Below are 20,628 nucleotides of genomic sequence, written 5' to 3' on the forward strand. Positions count from 1 at the left end.
TCGTCATCGATTGTTAATCGATTCGTCATCGATTGTTAATCGATTCGTCATCGATTATAAATCGATTATGCATCGATAGTCGATAGGGTCGATAAGATCGATAAAAGATCGATGATAGATCGATGATAGATCGATGATAGATCGATGATAGATCGATAACTAATCATAAGCTTAAAAAAATCTTGAGTATCGATCCTCTATCGATCTCCTATCCGGATCGATAAGTAATCCATCGATCACATATCGATCCGTCATCGAGCCGTTCCGATGATCGATCCTATCGAGCGCAGGGGTCTGGTCTACAGCTCCGCTCGCAGCTCTTCTTTACCATTTTGTTTTGATTTAAATTTTTATTTTAATGACAAGCCAGGTCTTTAATTTGAGGGCTATGCAAGTTTCGCTCCACTGATGCAAGTTACCCTACTTCACGTATGTCACAGTAAAAAGTATTAGATATGTCTCTTCTAAATCTGAAAACTCCCCCCTTCACAAACCTACAATTGAATTGGTATGATTTAAAAATTGATCCAAACAAGGACCAATCGTTGCTCAGAAAAATTATTTGAATATGAAATTGCATACCTTAACACACAATCGATGTACACATGGGAAATAGCAACAAATAATAAAAATTAAACCTAAAAAATTTCCGAAAATTACCCTGGCAGTTAATCCGACATATTTTGTTGATCTTTGTCCATGGTGATGATTTAAATCTCGGAACGAATCTGAGCTAAAATCTTCAGTAGCATCAAGTGTTCGGTATTTTATTTTGTTCAAAATCAAATCGAATGCTCCAAGGGGTACAATTTCTGGACCAGCTTTAATAAAAAATGTTTTCAAAAAAAATTTCAAAAAAATCTTCCAAAATACAAATTTAAAATTTTTTTATATATAAAAAGATACATTGAAAATAATATAGGTCTAACTATTCCATTTGATATGAAAATTTGTCAATAAAAATAGTCTTCAAATTAGTCAGTAAAGTCAAAAGTTCAGATGTAAACACGGGATAATGGTATCCTGGCCGTGTGGAAAAAGTTCAGTCCTGAAAAGTTTGGTGATTTTCATGATTTTTGTCGACAACGTTTTTGGAGTCTTTGTTCTTTGAAGTATTTATTTATTTAATTATTTAGCTATTACTCACTATGTTAAATTTCTTTTTTTATTTCGTTCTTTTTTCCATCATCTTCATAATTTTCAACCTTGAAATGACGAGGACAGTTTGGTGGTGTGGAACATTTACGGAGTCCAAAATCAAAAAAATCATAACATAACAGCACTCATAAAAAAGTTATGTTGCAGTCTTTTTTTACCGTTTTTGCCTTGACAATATAGTAAACATAGTAAGTACAAGCAGACTGTGTCTTTAATTGGATGTGGAAAAATTCTGCAAACAAAGGAAGAATTTTCTCCAACTTAACTGTCAAAAAACAACAATGATAGAACACACAGTCAAAGGCACACCTTTTTGGTTTTGGTTTTGGTTTAGGAAAGTGTACTATAGGTGTCTAAACTTTTCAATATATCTCCAGAACTAACAGACTTTTTGAAATTCTATAAAAAAGTTCAAACTTCAAAATAAGTTTTACTGAAAAAAATGATACCAGTCACCAGTGTGGGAAATGATGCAAAGTCTACGCCAAATTGTTATTTGTCAGTTACATCAAAATGCCTCGAAAATGTTGATATGAAAATTGCGTAATCAGAGAACGTATGTCTCGCTCATTATAAAAAGGCCGAGACAAACTTTCAATAATTGGATTGTAACATCGAGTTAAGTCTCTTTTGTTAAGTCACCAGGGGGTAAATAAAACAGACCTTGATACATTTATCGTTCGTTTCAACTTGACCATTCGTTTAAAACTCAGCGTCCCAAATATTTGGGGTAGGTAAAATATGTACAAAGAAATTCATACTTTTCCAACTTGGCAAATCTTTAAAAAAGAAGCGAACAATAAAATATAATTACCCTTTCCAAATAAACCTCTTCGGTGGCGAGCGTAGTCTACTCTGACGTAATTGTAAAATTTATGTGATGGGAGTTTGACATAGTAATGTAATGTTGTTTGGGGAATTATGAAGTTCTCTAGAATTTCGATTGCATTTATTCAGGTTGATTTTTTATGACTTCTAATGGTACTTTTTCTAACGAGTTTGATTACTCTGTTCTCACACTTATGTCTTTTTTTTTCGCGTCCTTTTCCGTGATTACTTTTATTTATATTTTTAAAGACAGGTAAGAAGGCATATTGATGTAACTGTTTGTTTGAACTGAGATCTACGCCAAAAAAGGTCAGCTTGTAGGTGACTGAGCCCTGCTGGGTGGGTGAAAGCTTCTTCATAAAGACGAAAGACATGTATCTATTTTTCGGATCCGGTATGCGGGAATAATGTTAGGACATGCAGGCGACCTGGTAGGGTTGGGTATGGTTGTGGTTTGGACTGGAAAGTACAAAATAATTCCAGATCTGTCTTTCGTCTTTGTGAAGAAGCCACAACCTGCTGGGTGGGGGGGGGATGGTGTTCATGGGGCGCGCAAATCTTTGACTTATGCCATGCGATGCATCCAATATCTTACTTATTATCCCCTCCTTACACGCCAAATACCGTGAGATTGGGTAACTTGCATCAGTGAAGCCTAATATGCATAGCCCTCTAATAAATGACCTGGCTGGTTCTGGTTATTAAAATACAAAGTTAAATCAAAACAAAAATGGTAGAGTACAGCTGCGAGCTGCTGCGAGCGGCGCTGCATAGTTGTATTTTAATGACCAGCCATGTCATTTCATTTTATTTCATATTTCCAGACCTCATTTCTCCTTTAAGCTTAGTTTTTTGAAGTTTGCAAAAAAATGCCACATAATTATATAGTAGAATGTTTTATATTTTTAGTAAGATCTTTCATATTATGTGAATAAACTTTTTTTGCAAAAGTTCCGCAAATAAAAATAAAAAGAATAATGACAATTGAATAATATTCACGGATGATCTGCTGCACTACCGTGAGAGGTCCTAAATCCGACACCACTGCCTAAATCCGATGGGCTCTTTCAAAGATACAAACTAAAATAAAAACAAACCTTTCGCTGTGAAGCAACGAAGATACCAAAGTGTCAACTAAACTGAGAGATTTGATACACTATCTATCTATTTGGTTGAGTTGCAGGAGGCTTTAGAGTCCTATTCTCTCCTAATTCCCCTCACATGGCATGGGTTGACCCAGGCGAAGGAACGTTCACTTGCCAAGTGAACTGCCGTGAGTGGGAATCGAACCCTGGCCGCCTGTACAGAAGTCAAGGTCGACTACCACTATACCACGGCACCCACTGAACCAATTGAACTGAATAACAATAATTGCTCCTTATAACAAAACATAATTTTTATTGCAATATGCACAACGTCATAAATGACAACAGTAGTAACAGCATCATAAAAAGTAATGAGAAGTTTTGATTTTCCAAAGCACGCGAAAATATAAAGAGAACTGTGTACGAGTGTGCTCGTTTTGAAACGTTACGTAATCAAGCCTGGTTTTTATTACTTTACACTGGCACTTGGCTTGATAGTTTATCGTTCAACTTGGAGAGAAAATGTTTGTAAACATAAAAATTTTTTCATAACAGTTATTTGGGGGTCGGAATTAGGCAGTGGTGTCGGATTTAGTGACCTTTCACGGTATCGTCCAGCATATAAAGCTAGAATTATAGCATCGCATACTCTATGCTTGATAAAATGTTTCAGTGCCATTTTCTGTAAAAATCAGGGAGAATCAGGCAGGCCGAGGAAATGATATCCTCAGATTTTGCCAATTTTTGGATATTTTGTTTAAATACATGAAAATAACATCCTGTGAAAATATTTTTGAAAAATCTTTTTTTGTTCCCAAGATATGGGCCTTTAAAACTTGGGCCAAAAAGTGCACTTTAGATAAATCTTTGACTTTAAGAGCAATTTTAGACATGATCAAGCTTAAGATTCATTTCAAAACATATTTTCATGGAAGAAATCCCTAGGTACTTTGAAGAAATGTCATTTTGAGAAAATTTTTCTGACCTGATTTTGAGAGCAATTAGCTGGCTTGGCCACAAGTGTCACATTGATATTTTTGTATATTTCTGAAGTCTTTATGGTCATCTTTAACTTTCAATTAAAATTTCCATGTAACACTTTTAAGGCCTAAAATGGCGGTTAAACATAGCTTTTCGCTCAATTTTTAGTATTTTCAATTAGCTTTTAAAGCCTAGGCCTTAAGTTCCACCACTGGAACAAATCATTTTTAGTTTGTCTTTTGGCCATATTACCCAATCCTAAAATCAAACCTATGTGCTCTAATGCCATTTGCACAATTTATCTTCGAAATTTTTTTAAAGTCATCAAAGCCAATTTTTCCTTTAGCAACGCATTGTTTTTCCCTAGCAACCAGGCATCCAGCTTTATCAAAATTTTCCAAACTGTTTCCTAGTGGTTCCAGACCATGGTAAATGTCTTAGATTGCAATAGCAGAGTCTTGGACACAATTTTCACTGAATTTTAAGGCAAATTAGGGTTGCAGGGACAGAAATAGCAGACCCAAACAGGTAACGAGGAAGCAACTTTGGCTGATGCTTGTTGCAAAACCCTAAGTCAAATCAAATTGATTCCAATGTTTTTAACATTTATTGCAGATGTATTTGTACTATTTTGTCATTATAGATACTACACAGACCTAGAAAGGAACTTTGAAGAAAGTTATGCTGCCTGATTTTGACCTAGTAGTGGGCACTTTAAGTGTTTTGGTCATCAGCATCGAGCTGAATGAAGTTAGAAAACTCCAGAAGGCCAAAGGGTTATTTTGAATTTAGAAATCTGTAGACAAAAGATATATTAAAGCATTTGACAAGGTAAAATTCTTTGAGACCTTTGAGATCAGAAAAGAGTGTAGAAGAAGGGCACCAAGAGTTGTTGAAAGAGATAAGACTATCCAAGGCTATCTTTTGAAGGGTAAATATAAGTTTAGAGGTGGTATTGTCAGTGAGACCTCAAAGTTGACAGTCATATTGAAGGTGGGAATGAAATAGAGCATAATGTAAAAACTAAAATACCTCACTCAATTTTACCCTTAAATAATTAAAAAAATTTTGAGGCTCTTGCTCAAAGTGCCAAAATATGAGAATAGTGGGCTTCAACAAAAATCTGTTGGGTTCGGTAAAAAAAGAAAATGTATACATCTTTTATTTCCTTAAAAATTGTTCAGGTCTGTGAGTTTTGTATACATCTTTTAAAGGACACTCCTTTTGCCCTTTGTGACACAATTTACTTTCTTTACAAACTTTTCAAGACAAGATTCTTGTACATAAATCCATGGAGACTACTCGTATGTATCAGTCTTTATCTATATTGTTTTACCAGACAATCTTTTTCTGAGATTTTAATTTGAGAATAGATCTGTCCTTAATCCAATTTTTGATGTATATAGAATGGAAATGTGCATGAAGATAAGAAGGATGTGGTGAATTGATAGCTAGTACATGCACAAAACATCTTAATAATTCCTGTCGCCTTTTAGAATATTTATTTTTGCCTTATTTTAACCCTATTCATACTAGGCTTTTAGGGGCGGTTCAGAACTAGGGGGGGCTTTTCCTGTACCACCCCTTAACTTTTGATCTAGTAGGTCTTTTTGGATGAAATTTGGCACACAAGATCCTTGTGACGTAAGGTAACTTTTGACAAAAAAAATTTTTGATGACGTCACTCATCATGCCCAAAGTGAGTAAAAACCGAAAATTTCCTCTGTTCTTATAAATAGCTATTGTATTCTAACAAAGGCTTTAGAAAAAAGTTGCCTGAGTTTAAAATGCTTATTTTATCCTAAATATTCAATAAATTACGGTTTAAACGATATATTTGACAATGAAAATAAATTTGTATTGGAAAAGTGTCAATTTTTGTGACACCTTACTGTCAGAAATGTCATCATGCTCAAGGTGTGAAAATATTTAGGTGTCAAATTTTTTTTTATTTTGAAGCTAAATAAAAGTTAGGAATTTACAGAAAATTTCACGGCAAAAGCTCTATTATTTCAGGAGCTATTAGCAATAGTTTGACCTCCGAACAGAAAGAGCCCCCCCCCCCTAGTACGAATAGGGTTAAAGTTGTTTTCTTTTACTCAAATGCAGCAAATATATGTTAGTATGGAGCGTAAACTGAATGCATTTCATAAAAATAAATCAAAGTCGCAAACTGATTTATATAAACCAGACAAGAACATTGATGATCACCTACATGAACTGGCAACATTGAGTGGTGTCAACCTTGACAGAGATGTTTTCAATATCGTTATTGATTTGCTAAGACTAAACGTCAATCCAAATACTATTCTAGACATTATGCGGAAGATGGCGCAACAGAAAGGAATGCGACCATCCAAAAGCTCAGATAATATTGCAGCAAGACAAAACAGGAAAAGTGCATCTGAAGCAAAAATGAAAAATTACTCTGCCTATTTGGAATCGGGTGAATAAAATGGTTATATTAAAGTTTGTTTTTGTTGTTCGTTTGCTTCTTTGTATTTTGCAAATTTCGACTTCATTAAATAGTATAAGTCATTTTTTGACACTTTGACTTTTTGGTTTTTGTATTTCGAATCATAAAACTAAATCTTTTCCAGAATTAACAAATTATTTTAATAAAAGATGAATCTTTATGTTACTCATCAGACATAAGGTACAGTGGGGGAAAAATGAGATATAATTTTCTTAAATTGTTTTATTTAAAGCTTCACAAGTAGATAGAACAGTAACGAGTTTTATTTTGTTACTTAAAGTATCTAGGTGACGATTTTTAAAATGTTAATGTGAGAATCGATTGAAAGTTAACTTTTATTTCATTGTAAAGTTGCTAAAGTTGTAAATATTTTTTTCATACAATTTTCTATTTATGATTTACGACATTTTATACACGATAAACTATTAACCTCTTCTCTGTTTATTATTTTGGTGTATTTTATTACAAAATGCAAAGGCATTCAGGCTATAATCTAGTATTCCTGAAAGTTAAGTTTTGGATAATTACACCCATAAATCTTCAAGCAGTGGGTATCTAGAAAAACCTATTTTATTGTTTTGCTGGCAGTAAATATTAACTCAATTAAAGCAAACATCAGGCATTTTGTATTAACTTCACTTTAAACTTGTTTATTTACATTACAGTATCAGCGGTATTTCATTTGAATTCTGCTTGTGAGTTTTTTTCTATACCATCACCAATACCTATTTTATATTCTCTTCAGAGTAACATACTTAAAAAAGACAAGGAATAAAACTAGATTCAAAACTCAGCGGAAAATGAGTACATCCAATAAATCTATCCATGAATGGACAGTATCAGATGTTGCTGAATGGCTGGATGAGAATAATTTATCCAAACATAAAGCATTATTATGTGATGAACACCAGATTGATGGCAGTGCCTTGATATCGTTGAACGAAAGTGATTTACGAAAACCTCCTGTGGAAATGACCGTGCTAGGTATTCTTCACTTTTAGCGATTTTATTTTATTTTTGAATTTGTTTATAATTGTTGAAAAACAATCGAAATTTCATTTTTGGTAAGTAAGTAAGTAAGTAATAGTTTATTTCATGTTGACGCAAAGGTAGCAACAAAGGCTAATAAAAGTCAACGCTACTTTACAATTAAAAAAGACTAATGTTTTGTTGGCAGCTCATCGTCGCTGCTACTGAGGCTAGATATTGACAGCTTTTGGTTGGCAAAGTTTTTGTTTGTTTTTATCAAGTGAAGGTTATCTGTTCTGGGACTTCCTCTCACACGCCAAATGAAATCACCATCACATTCGGAGTTCCATTTTTTAGCTTTTTCGCACATCTCTTTTATTTTTCTTCTTTCATTGATGGTGAAATCATCAGTGATGCTTAGATGATATCCAAACTTTTTTAAGGCTTTAAGGTTGCTCATGATTCTTTCTTTTTCTTCTTCACTTTGCAAGGTCACCTTTATCGGACGATTTTTCTTCGATTTTTCATGTTCGAACCCAATACGATGTTGATGCGTTGGTTTGATGTCGCGGATGCCGATATCTTTGAGCAGATCCTCAATTTCCTTTTTGTCCTCTTCTTGATCTTCTTCTTTCGTGTCTTCAGCTTGTTCACAGAGTCTGTTAATATTGCTACGCGGAAACTCCATGGAATGTGGAAACCTAAGAAAAAAGATCAATTGTGTTTACACAACACTTTCTTCCTTTTATAATGAAAAGTAAATAACACTCATGATTGATCACGAAACATAAAGGCCTATCTACACTAGTCAATTATAGATTGTTTTCTTCCTTTGTCGTTCACCCCTGGCTCAGTAGTAAAATTTCGGTACATCACGAAAGACTTCTTTGAACGTTTTAGGGAGTAGAAATCTCGTGGCAATCATTGCAAAGTGGAGTGAAGATCGAATTATCAATATTTTAGTTTTCAGTAAATTTCTTAGGCCCCTTCTGAGAGATTTTTCAAGTTACAAGTCTCCTGTTTTTCCGTTGGAAAAATATGTGGATGGAAGTTTTTAACATCCCACATCTTAACAGGTCTGAATTTCTAAGCCACTCTCCTTTCCTCCTTCTATTCTGTAACGCGGAAACCATATTTCTAGACATTTCTAGACTATTCTGTTATGCAGAAACCTTTTTTCTGAACATAATCTAAACATATTCTGTTATTCAAACACGATTTTTTGAACATTTTCTAGCCTATTCAGATCATGTCTAGACTATTTTTCTTACATCGAAACCATCTCTTTTGGCTTCTTCTATGCTATCCTGTAGATACCGTTATTGTGCGTTATTCCAGGTACATCTATGATGCGTAAGCCATTATTACAAGTATCTATGCTATTCTGTTACGCAGTAACCACTATTCCAGGTTATTCTGTTATGCGAAACCACTATTCCAGGTTATTCTGTTATAGAGAAACCACCATTCCAGGTTATTCTGTTATGCGGAAACCATCATTTCATATTATTGTTATACGGAAACCACTATTCCAGGTTATTCTGTTATAGGGAAACCACCATTCCAGATTATTCTGTTATGCGGAAACCATGATTCCAGATTATTCTGTTATGCGGAAACCATTTCAGGGTATTCTGTTATGCGGAAACCACTATTCCAGGCAATTTTGTAATGCGGAAACCATTATTCAACGTATATATGTTATTCTGTAATGCGGAAACCTTCATTCCGAGTATATCTATGCTATTCTGTAATGCGGAAACTCTCATCTTACGTGTTCCTATGCTATTCTGTAATGCGAAAACCTTCATTCTAAGTGTTCCTATATGCTATTCTGTAATGCGGAAACCTTCATTCTAAGTGTTCGAATTAGAAGGAGTGGTCAATTGACAAAAAGAACCATTCAAACTAGTGAAAGAGAGAGAGAGAATAAAATCATTCGAATTAGAGAAAGAGTGAGATCGGTATAGAGAATCATTCGAATTAGAGAGAGCGATCAATAAAGAAAATCATTCGAATTAGAGAGAGAGAGAGAGTGATCGTTATTGTGATCTCAGGTTGGAAAATCTTAGCACTGAAAAAGTTAGAGAAAAGCCGTTTTAACCAATATTTCCTCTAACAGGTGGAAAACATGAAACAAAAGTGGCGAGTGTGAAAAGAGCTTAAACCAACAATGTTTAAAGAAACTGAGAGAGAAAAAAGAAAAAGTATTAGACGATCATGTTTATTTAACGCATCAATAGCTCTATTTATTTGATTTGATCACGCTATGAATATTATAGTGGTTTCCACATTCCAAGACGTTTCCGCATAGCGATATTAACAGAGTCCATGAATTATGATGTTTTTTCTTTTTGATTCGATGTCTCGTTTTTCTCTCCTCTCCTCTTCTTTTTGTTCCGCAACAACAGATTTAAGATTTTCCTTGTGTGCTTTGGTTATATCAGCGTAGGTTTTACGGGATGACTCTTTCATAAAATCTTTTGTCTGTTGTATCTCTTCTTTTATCATTTTCCTTGTTTTGGCTTCTAGGTCGCTCATCTTTTGTGTTAGCATTGTTTCGATGTCGTTGTTGATGACTTCTCGGTTTTTGGTCAGTTGTTTTTTGAGTTTTTTGATTTCGTCGTCTTTTTTAGCAATCTGCTCTTGCATCATATGGTACTTGTTTTCTCCGATTTTACTTCTTGAGGATCTCGTTATTCGCACACAATTGTGACATACATATTGATTATTGTACGTGTTAGCGAATATTTGCAGTTGGTAAAGTGGCAATTGTGTGCATTCGTAATGTACCATACGTTGGCAGCTACGGCATTTGAGTCGATTTTGATCTTCATCATCAATACACGTAACAAGGGTGCATGTTGCAGTTCTGTTTGCTGCTTCAATTGGTGGGTCTTGGGTGTTTTTATCGCGATTTTTGTTCATATTTAGCGAATTTCGATGCTTCTTTGAGTTTCCACCATTTTTTTGAAAGCGATGCAGAACACGTCTGGTGGTAAGAAAAATATCCTCAATTCTTCTATTGATATGGTATTATATCCTATATGAGACTGTTTGTATGAAAAAAATTTCTGGTTTTACTAGGTGATTTTATCTAGCTTAGATTTAGGATTAGGAAACATGACAGAGTCTGGAATAACTGAATTGAACCGTGACAAAAGAGTTTTAAAATTTGAATTGACAACATCATAATTTTTTCAACCTTTAGGTGATATCAAGCGTATTACCAGTGCAGTTGATCGCTTACGTGCATTTAACAATGCGGCTATGTACAATGACTTTGCCGATGGGTTTAGTCCAAAACCGGGTGGTGGTAGTGGCCGCAAGAAGCGGCGTAAACAACGCATTATGTCGTTTTCCGATGATGAAGATAACGAGTCTTTATTTACAACTGATAATCCTGACGGAATCGATCCGCGCCGTGTGAACCCTTTGGAAGAGGAAATCAAGAACGCTCTTGTGTCAGAATACGTTCGCACGGCTATCAGTGCTGTGTACGCCTTTTCTGTATTCTTGCTTGCCGCGTTCGTGTTAGTAGTAGTCCACGATAGGTTACCAGATACCAGCAACTATCCACCACTTCCTGATGTCGTCCTCGAAACCATACCAGTCATACCAAGTGCCTTTTATTGGTGTGAAATATGCGGTGGCATTTTGATGAGTTTTTGGTTTTTGATTATCATCTTTCACAAACATCGATTGGTTGTTTTTAGAAGGAGTTGTGCGATTTCGGGCACGATTTTCTTGTTGCGTTGTTTCACTATGTATGTGACTTCGATGAGTGTTCCAGGCAAACATTTGCAATGCTCGCCTACGGTATGCCTTTTTCTTATTGTGATGAACTTTTTGATTTTTATTCAATTCTCTACCTCACTCAAGTTGAAAATCGTAAACAGTAGAGTCTTGAACCTCTATAACTCGAATGCCTCCTTAAACAAACAAGTTTGCTCGTCCCTTCTGCTAACAATGGCTTATAAACCTTACTCCATAACTCGAAATTTCTTTAACTCGAAAAAATTTGTATTCCCATGCGTGTTCGAGTTACGGGGTCTCAATTAAATCAAAACCATTTCTTTTTAGAAATATGCGACATTCTACAATCGTGCGTTTAGAGCATTTGAGATTGTTTCTGGGGGAGGTATGGCTATGAATGGTGTTCGAACGTGCGGTGATTATATGTTCAGTGGTCACACTGCAACACTTACCTTGTTAAATTTCTTCGTAACTGAATGTAAGTGTTTTTGATCAATTTCACGTTTCTTTTTTTTTGTTCTTTTTTGTACAGTAGTGTGTTTTTAACTCGAACGAAGTTTTCTTAAGTCCCTTTAGTTGACAATGCCTTATAGTCCTTACTCCATAACTCTAAATTTCCTCAACTTTTTTGTACAGTAGTCTCTTTAACTTGAATAAGTTTTATGGTCCCTTCAGTTAACAATGCCTTATAAGTTACTCCATATCTAGAGATTTCCTTAATTTGAACAAATTTGCGTTTTTTTATAATAAGCAGTAAATCTTAGCTGAAGCACGGCTATTCTTACTTTAGTGATTTTAAAGCTTAATTGTTCCTAGATTGTCTTAATATATACTAACTTAATTCACTTATTGACTTAGGTGATTAGGTAATTTCTAAAAACTGAGGCTGGAATTGTTTCTAGATTTTTGCCAATTGGGCCTCGTGTTAATTGTTAACTAACAGCAATATACGGGTTGCAAAAGTATATCAATGAAGTCAAAACATGTGATTACTCGAAAAAGTTCACGTGATTTTATTCCCATGTTACTTGCTTTACAACTTACAGCTGATAACTTTATTAGTGTCAATAAATTCGAACCAATCAGAAATAAATGTAACAAGCATATAAGAATTTTGAGTAAAAGCATGATTTGTCTTCAGACTTTTTATTTTGCAACCTGTGTATTAGTTAATTTTGATCTCCTAGAAACACCAGTTTCACGGAACAAGGTCGAGTGCGAGATTCTTTTTCAATAGAAATTTAGAAACAATTAACATCTTTGGTCGCAGCTCACGCTTTTGTTTTTACAGAAAGATCAGACCAGAAAAAGGCTGATGTTTTTTAGTTTACTTGCATAACAGTATTATGTTCCAATTAGAAGTTCTGAAGGCTTAACAGTATGAAGCAAGCATCTTTTGAGAGTTCCAGAAAAGCAAGCAATATTTTCAGGTAAACATTTTATTTTTGTAATTCGACAACCTTTTCGGCCCCTTTTTAATTGGAGTAAACATCTGCGTTAGTTAAGTAATAATTGTTATAAAAAGGGCAAAAAATAGGAATGTGAAACGAACCATTTTGCCGCAACCTGAAATAATCCATGGCAAAAAAAGAAGTTAAAATTACGCCAGTAAGGGCCGATGAAAAAAGGGCCGATAAGGTATTTATAAAGGCAAGACTTAAGATTCATGTAGCTAATAAGTATTTTACAAGTAAAGAATTAGAAAAGAGTAACAAACTTAAGATACAAGTATAAACATTTTGAGATACTCTAGCTTTAGACTTTATTTCTACCATCTTTCACTTTAGATACACCGAGAAAATGGTATGTTCTCCATACCTTCTGTTGGTTATTAAACGCCTTTGGTGTCTTCTTCATCCTAGCCGCACACGAACATTATTCCATAGATGTCTTGATTGCCTTCTACATTTCGTCTCGATTGTTCTTATATTATCACACGTTAGCCAGTACCGTACAATTTCGTACAAGTGATCAGAAGAGAAGACGTATTTGGTTTCCTATGTTTTGGTTTTTCGAGTACGGATGCAGGCTAGTTATTCCAAATGAATTCGAATGGCCGTTCACTTATCGGAAACTACAAGACGTTTTCCCGTCTTTGAGAAACGACAGTAGTAGTGGCGCTGGTACGCCGGTAAAAAGTAGTGGTGGCGCTGGTACGCCGGCTAAAAGTGGTAGCACGCCGGGAAAAAAGAAGAAGAGATGAAAATTATAAGGTGTCTTCCCGATTATAGGAAAATGCTGTCTTTTCAAACGCTACAGATAATAAAAATCTGCAAAAATATGACCTTGGACTTGGTTATATTGTCAAAAAATCATTATGATTAATGATAACTAGGATATTTGCGATAACAGATTTTTTTTTGTTTTAGATGTCAATGGTTTAAAGTTTTAATCTTTTTTTTTAACTACCCGGACTCTGGCCATTTCGTCTGGTCATTTTCGCTAGTGGTGTTTGCCCGAATTGTGAACTTGATAGATATTGGGATAATGAAAACCTCTCTATTTTGACTGAAATACTATATCTTCCACTGTGGATAGTACTGGCTAATATTCTTATAATATTTTGAAATGGGGTAATTTAGAAATGGTCTTTAATCCCTATGTTGAGGAGGTATGCCTTCCAACTTGGAAAATAAAAAAATCAAGGGATCGACAATCCAGGGTGGTCCCAAAAATGAAAGGGGTCCTGAAAAATAGAAAAAAAGTCCAGGAGGTTACCTTTTCCAAAAAAGACTTCCTCAAACAAAGGTGGTAAAAAATTTTCTGCAATAACCCAATGTGACAGAAGCTTGAATTTTCTTTGTAGGTCGCCCGTAAATTTAATTTTTATGATATAATATATAGTATTTCTTGCATTTTTATCTAATTTATATGGCATTTTTTATTAACAATAGATTTTGAGTACGTAGGACATTTTGAGCATATTTTAGTAGACAGATATTATATTCTTTGAACTTTTTAAAAAATCTTTGATATTTTTGTATATTACTCGACGCTGCTTACTTAGTTTATACCTCCAGCGCTGACATATCCTTTTAATCTTTGGCTTAGCTTTTTGATTGTTCGAAATTTTCAGCCTAAAATATCTTAAAAGATGGTTAATAATTAGTATTTTCTTACATGTGGGGCTCCTAGCTGTTCCAGATCTTTATTTTTTATTTGTTTGCCTTATCCGCATCAAAAGTGACAATTCAGTCCTGTAATCTAAACTCTTTTCTGCCTTATTTTACCCCCTCACACCATTTTTGATTTTACAGTTTTTGAACTTTCTTTCACTCGTCTTGCTCAGTGGATGGGATGTTTCATCAAGAAAGCTTTTTTAAAGCTACCATCCTCTGCTCACTGCATTCCCTTAAAAGATTTTACGGAACTTTGATAATACAATTGATTCTCCAGGCAATATTTTCAACTCGAACACGCACGGAAAACGCAAATATTTTCGAGTTAAGGTGGTTTTAAGTTATGGAGAAATGTTTATGAGGCATTGGGACCACAAAACTGGTTCGAGTTAAGGAGACATTCGAGTTATAAGATTCCAGTTAAAGAGACTCTGAAGAAGATGTATATATCCTTCTTTTTAAAGCCATTTATTAAAGTTTTTTTTTTGTATTTTTACTATAGATTAGGTATTATTTTATAATATTGTACAATACACATAATTGTGACCGTGAAATTTGTCACGTCAATTATCGAAAGATAAAGACAAATTTACCAACTTCTAATTTAGCAATATTCAGTGCATTTAAAAAAAAAACATTTTAGCATTGAGAATAAATTGGGAATTACCTGTTTGGAAATTTTATTTACGCCTGAAATTTAGATTATTACAAAATTGACAAGATTTACCCTTTTCTAGTAACTTTTTACTTCGTTATATTCGTTCCAAGTCGGTTTCTCAATCACATCAATCACTTAATATCAATTTATTGTTGTTGAACGCAGAACATCTGCATCTTTTGGGGGTATATTTTTTGGTTTGTTTTTTTCAAAGGTCATGGTCTGTCATTTTCTCATTTTGGGGTAATTTATGTATTATTCATAACTAATGTATTCGGTTTTTCACAAAATAGACATTTTCAAGCACGTTGAAAAAAATCTTTCATCATTGACGTGGGTAGCTTTAGATTAAATTTATTTGACGTCAGAAAGTTGCTTAAGTTGTTTTTCAAATTCCAATTTTTCAGACTTGAGCTGCCATCGATGAAGATCTTCTGAAATTTTTCTGGTAAGTGAACATTCATTCTTTTTAATTTAATTTAATTTAATAAAGACAATTTTACAACTATTTGATGATAAGCTATAGTTTAGGCGGCCTTTTTCCTGCCCTGCTTATTTTAATTTTTAGAGTAGACAAAAAGTGGACAGAACATTGGCAATTAGAATCTTTGCATATACGTCAAAAAGAGGGTCAATGTATTGACTTAAGACACCCGACTTTTTGCCCATTTGTTTAACAATTATAATGCAACGAGTAGGCCGTCTAAGCCAGACCTAATGTAAGTATATAAAATGTGCGACCGTAGCATGAAGGTAGAGCATCCAGCTACGGTGCGCAAGGTTGTGGGTTATCCCCAGCCGGGTCTTACCAAATATTACCAAAATGATACTTGATGCCTCTCTGCTTGATGCTCAGCAACTAAAGAAACGGATCAAGGGTAAGTGGAGAAATCCAGGGAAAGGAGTGACGCCCTCCCTACCTTCGGGTAGACAGCTATACGAAAAGGGAGCTTTTGGGTCGCCCTCGACTGCGGTCGCAAACTTACTTATATAAAATGTCGGCCTAGTAGTAGAACGTCATTACATCATTTTACTCCAACGGGTTGCCAATTGAAAAGTTGTTGAATGAAGCAATTTTGGCGATGGTCCTAACGTCTGTAATCATTGTGGGGTAAATCGCTCATACAATCTTATTTAGTATATGAACTATCTTTAAAAAGTACAGCTTGGAAAGATTTTTATTTACATCTTTGCAGTTCAAGAAACTTTTAAACCTATCACTCATAAGGTATTTTTTCAACTTTGGTTACGTGTGGTTGGTTTGTTGCCCTGATGGAGACTTTGTATACTCTTATTTGTGAATACCCCTGTCCTAAGACTATTATATATCGTAAAACAAGTTTCATCTAAGAAGAACAAACCGCAAAGAGGGGAGCTTTTCTCTCCGGAGTAGCTTTTGCATAATTCATCATCCTCGCACCGTTTTTTCTCCACCCATGAACACCTTCAACCGTCTGCGTCAAATTTTTCCCCACGCGCTCCCATAAAGCTTTACGGACGATAACATCGTCTGCCCCTTGTTTAGAACATGAAGATTCAACATGTTGGTTTCCATCAGATGGGTTTGAATATCTTGTGATTGATCTGATCAAAAAGCTATACGTTTTTTTATAAGAACATCCAAAATTTTTCAAGACTTTGGATGTTGTTAACTTTTCGGATTTTCAGCCTAAAAATGTTTTTAACATGTTCTTATTTTCACGATATTATGAGTATTTTTTGCCTATTTTCGTAAGGAATCTGGTTTTTTAGTTTGTTCTTGTATAAAAAAAACGTGCAGTTATATCTGTTTTGATAAATGTATTACAATGACAAAGCTAACCAAATCACTGTTGAGATCAATTATGAGTTAAATGGTTAGATATAGCTTCTCAAATGAGGTGATTCTTTTATCATTATATATCAGGTGATATCATTTAGAGTTCATCACGAAGTAGAGTAGATAGATAAATAGATGTATTTATAGGCTCTCGACCCTAGTCGGAGGTGACCCAACGGCTCCACTTTTGATAGCTATTTTTAGGCGAGACCAATTTAATTTGTTGTTCTACGTGCCCGACCGACCTCACCAAGCACCATAGAAGGCTAAATAGGTGAATTTTCAACCTTTCCCAAAGGTTGAAAGGTTTTTGAAGGTGTACCTTGAGAAGATAACTTTAGTGTATACTTGATATATCGCTTAGTCAGGCTTTTTCAAAGTTAGTAACCAATCCCATTTCTTTCGGTCTTTCAGTCTTTCTCTTTATTGTAATACACCTTTTCGACCGTAGTCGTTATCCCCCTAAACTCGATCCAATCCTTTTTTGACACATTTCTCTATTGTCTACATGTGCGAGAAAAAAAACTGGGACGGTTTTAGTGGGATAAAGTGGACAAAAAATGCCCGCGCGGTAATTGGCTGCTACGGTCGAAAAGGTGCATAAGTGCGGAATGTGATCGCCAGCAATCGAATGCGTGAGTAGGTTTGATACAGTCTGTATTTCATTAGACAGCCAATAGCAGTTATTAGCAGCCACTGACGCATTCGTGCTCGACTTTACTACCGGTGGTTTTGTAGAGATATGTGTAGTATCAGACTAGTATTTTCTCTACCCCTCTCTAAAATTACTGGTTTGCCTGCAATAGAAAAGTTTTTATGACATGACTTTCTCAGTTACGTCAATTTTGAATAATTAATTATTTGACGTCAAAAAATAAAAAACAACAAAAAACAAAACTGTTTCCAATAAAATTTGTTAACATAAGGAATAGAAGTTTAAAAGGTGTGAGAGGTGAGCTCGTCAAGAAAGGCGTAGAACATGATGCTACCTAACAAGGCTAAAATATTGTAAACTAGTAGATCAGTTGGAACGGAAGAGCCAGAAGGATTGTTTGTATGTGATCATTAAGGTAACTTTTGTTATAAACACTTTTGGTCGTTCCTTTTCCTCTAATCAAACCTTATGTCGGTATTTCGGTATTTTTTATCAACTATCGGTATCAAAGATCACGAGCCATTGCGCTCCAAGACCAATTTTGGTGGAATAACTTTAAAAATCTTGCAATTTTTTTCACGTGCTTCGCTCGCAATAAAGTTCTTTGATAATTTGCTGAATACAATTATTTAAAACAAAAAATCTCAAATTTTTTGTAGATTTAGAACGCCATATGATAGCTTGATGGCTTTAATGTGTACCATAGGTAAACATTCTCAAGACGTCAAACTAACTTGTGAAAGATCATCGATAAACTAACTGGGAGAAGTAATGTTTGGTTCATTGGACGTGTGAGATGCCAATTGAAATTACAAGTTAGATTATACTAAGGGATAGTAGTCATGGTTACCTACTTCTTTTCAAAGAAAGTTTGGGCAAAATTTATGATTTCTATCTCCAAGTAATGATACTGTATGTTTCAAGGGGCTCTTGGAAACAGAGTAACTGTTAACATAAGGGACTGAGTAACACAAGGGACTAGAAAAACTTGTTCGAGTTAAGGAGGCATTCGAGTTGTAGACGCTCGAATTAAAGAGACTCAAATGTAGTAATCCACTTAATCCGCTAATTCTTAAATAGTACTTCTACGGCTCCACTTTGACAGTGATAGGGCCATGATATACCAACGGGCGAAAAGTTTTGAATGCAAATCTTCCTTCCCTCACGTTAATCGCTGTCTTGGTCTGTGTTAAATGAGAACCAGTTCTTGGATCAAGTGTTGACACGAATCCTAAAACTTAAACAATCAAGCGAAAAGAAATAATACAATATTCATCGTCTCCAATAGAAGTCTGAACAATGATTTTGGTAGGTTTTTTCTCCCACTGTAAAAATAAACTTTTGATTAAAATTGATGTTAATTAGTAGTCTAGCTCTAGACTAATAAAATTTGATTTTAAAAATCGTTTTCAATGAGATGGAAATTTGGATACAATAAAATGGTATCAACGAATTAAGTTAATTCATTGTTTTGTATCCATAGATCATTGGATGTACAAATTCCTAAATATTTTATTCATTCAGCAAACTATCGAAGACTTAACTCGTTAGATTACACCTTACTGTATGTTAGCCCTCTAAGAGGCTACCTCTATATTTTCTTACGGATCATAAGGTTTCTTAGTGACGGAAAACTGTTTTAAGCCTGTTTATATGAAACAGGTTGTATTCAGTTCCCATCACTAACAACCAATATTTATAATAAATTATGAATACTGTGTCTACCGTTTGTTAATACTGTGGTACAGTGGTCATTAAACTCGGTCGCTGCACAGGCGATTTTCAGTAGCAAAATTCTTTCATGATAGAAATGGAGGAGTAAACCTTTCTTTTTTCAAAGAAGAGGTTTTGGTTCTGATCCTTTCTATCACAGATAGATGATTCAAGATAAGGATTTTTCTATACTAGTAAATATGGCGGTTTTTTCTTCAGTCACTAAGACCCCACTAAGATTATTGGTAGAACTTTCTTTAGAGATCATTTTTATCATCGTTGCAAAATCAGACAGAAAGACAGAAAGAAGCAACGAAAATTTCTAGAGAAATTAATGACGTCAATTTTGAAAAAACATTTGACGTCAAAAATTAAACTCATGCATTTTGAATTTCAAACATTGGAAATCAATCTACGATGAACCTGAATGGATCTACTTTCTTTTTGTTCACTCTTCTTTAATGACTGATAGAATTTATCTTGAAAGGTGAGATTACTTTGTTTGTAGGGGGGAGATTTTTACTTTTACGGTGTGACGGGATTGGCCCTTTTTTTGTACGGGATTCGACAAAAAAGAGACGGGAAAACGGTGTTTTAACTTATACAAACCGGTGTGACGGTGTTATAATTTTTCTCAATTTCCGCTATTCCGGGATTTAGCAAAAATTTTGACGGGCAAACGGTCTTTTGAACCCCTACAAATCCCCCCTTTTGTAGGCAAGACTTCTTTATTACATTAGCCGGTGACTGTGCGATATGTGTATTTTTTAGAAAATAAATCAAAAATATGTTTGAAATAAAGAAAATTGTTAAAGGGGTGCGTCAAGATTTCTCACAATGTTTTCCTATTTTCGATGGAAATTTAGATTTGAGCTCAGCATAACCGCTGTTTGTTAACGAATTTCCTGCCTTAGGCTACTTAGCGAATAGGAAACTGAAACAATATATAATGTTTTTATAGAACGGGTTGTTTTCTTTCTCATCACTAACAACCAAGCTTTTATCAATTTAGCTGTTGAAATTAAAAAATCTAATTGAACTAATTCTCGCAAGAACTTATTTTCGCGGAACTTATTTTCGCGGTGCGTGGGTACAAAATTGGCGCATTTTGCGGAACTAACTTTGGCGGTTGACACCCACTTTCGCCGAGATTCTTTCATATTCCTAGGGGTTTGGGATGATTTTTAGTAAAAATTGTATTTCGCGGAACTAATTTTCGCGAAGGACACCCAAAAACGTGAAAATTAGTTCGCGCGAAAATTAGTTCACTTAGCTATATATGATAGAGTTTGACGGATCTGCGCTCAAAACTTTTAAAGCGTATTTGTTATAGAGCTCACGGAGAGTTTATTTGTATATTTTTATTTAACAACGTGATAACTTCATATGGTCTAATATCCTGGGCGCTGGG

At 34.7% G+C, this 20,628-nt stretch overlaps 1 protein-coding gene across 2 annotated transcripts; it reads left to right on the forward strand.

Annotated features, from left to right (window-relative positions):
• The first annotated feature begins 7,274 nt into the window (after window positions 1-7,274).
• On the forward strand, window positions 7,275-15,478 carry LOC136802805 (sphingomyelin synthase-related protein 1-like). 2 transcript variants are annotated; one of them, XM_067059571.1, is made up of 4 exons: window positions 7,275-7,512; window positions 10,709-11,316; window positions 11,581-11,731; window positions 15,438-15,478. In XM_067059571.1, the coding sequence occupies exons 1-4, from the start codon at window positions 7,329-7,331 to the stop codon at window positions 15,455-15,457; spliced, it is 963 nt and encodes a 320-aa protein (XP_066915672.1). In that variant the 5' UTR covers window positions 7,275-7,328; the 3' UTR covers window positions 15,458-15,478. The 2 variants fall into 2 exon arrangements, with proteins under 2 accessions (XP_066915672.1, XP_066915671.1); XM_067059570.1 differs by lacking the exon at window positions 15,438-15,478 and adding an exon at window positions 13,041-14,975.
• The last annotated feature ends 5,150 nt before the right edge of the window (window positions 15,479-20,628 follow it).

This window comes from Clytia hemisphaerica, unplaced genomic scaffold (genome assembly GCF_902728285.1).
Source record: "Clytia hemisphaerica strain Z4C2 unplaced genomic scaffold, Clytia hemisphaerica genome assembly, whole genome shotgun sequence".
NCBI classification, from domain to species: domain Eukaryota; kingdom Metazoa; phylum Cnidaria; class Hydrozoa; order Leptothecata; family Clytiidae; genus Clytia; species Clytia hemisphaerica.

Excerpts from the sequence above, each read along its gene's own strand:
- LOC136802805 (XM_067059570.1), top strand. The coding sequence starts at position 7,329 with ATGAGTACATCCAATAAATCTATCCATGAATGGACAGTATCAGATGTT. Across the intron at positions 11,317-11,580 it reads ATTTGCAATGCTCGCCTACG|AAATATGCGACATTCTACAA; the intron begins GTATGCCTTTTT and ends ATTTCTTTTTAG. Across the intron at positions 11,732-13,040 it reads AAATTTCTTCGTAACTGAAT|ATACACCGAGAAAATGGTAT; the intron begins GTAAGTGTTTTT and ends CTTTCACTTTAG.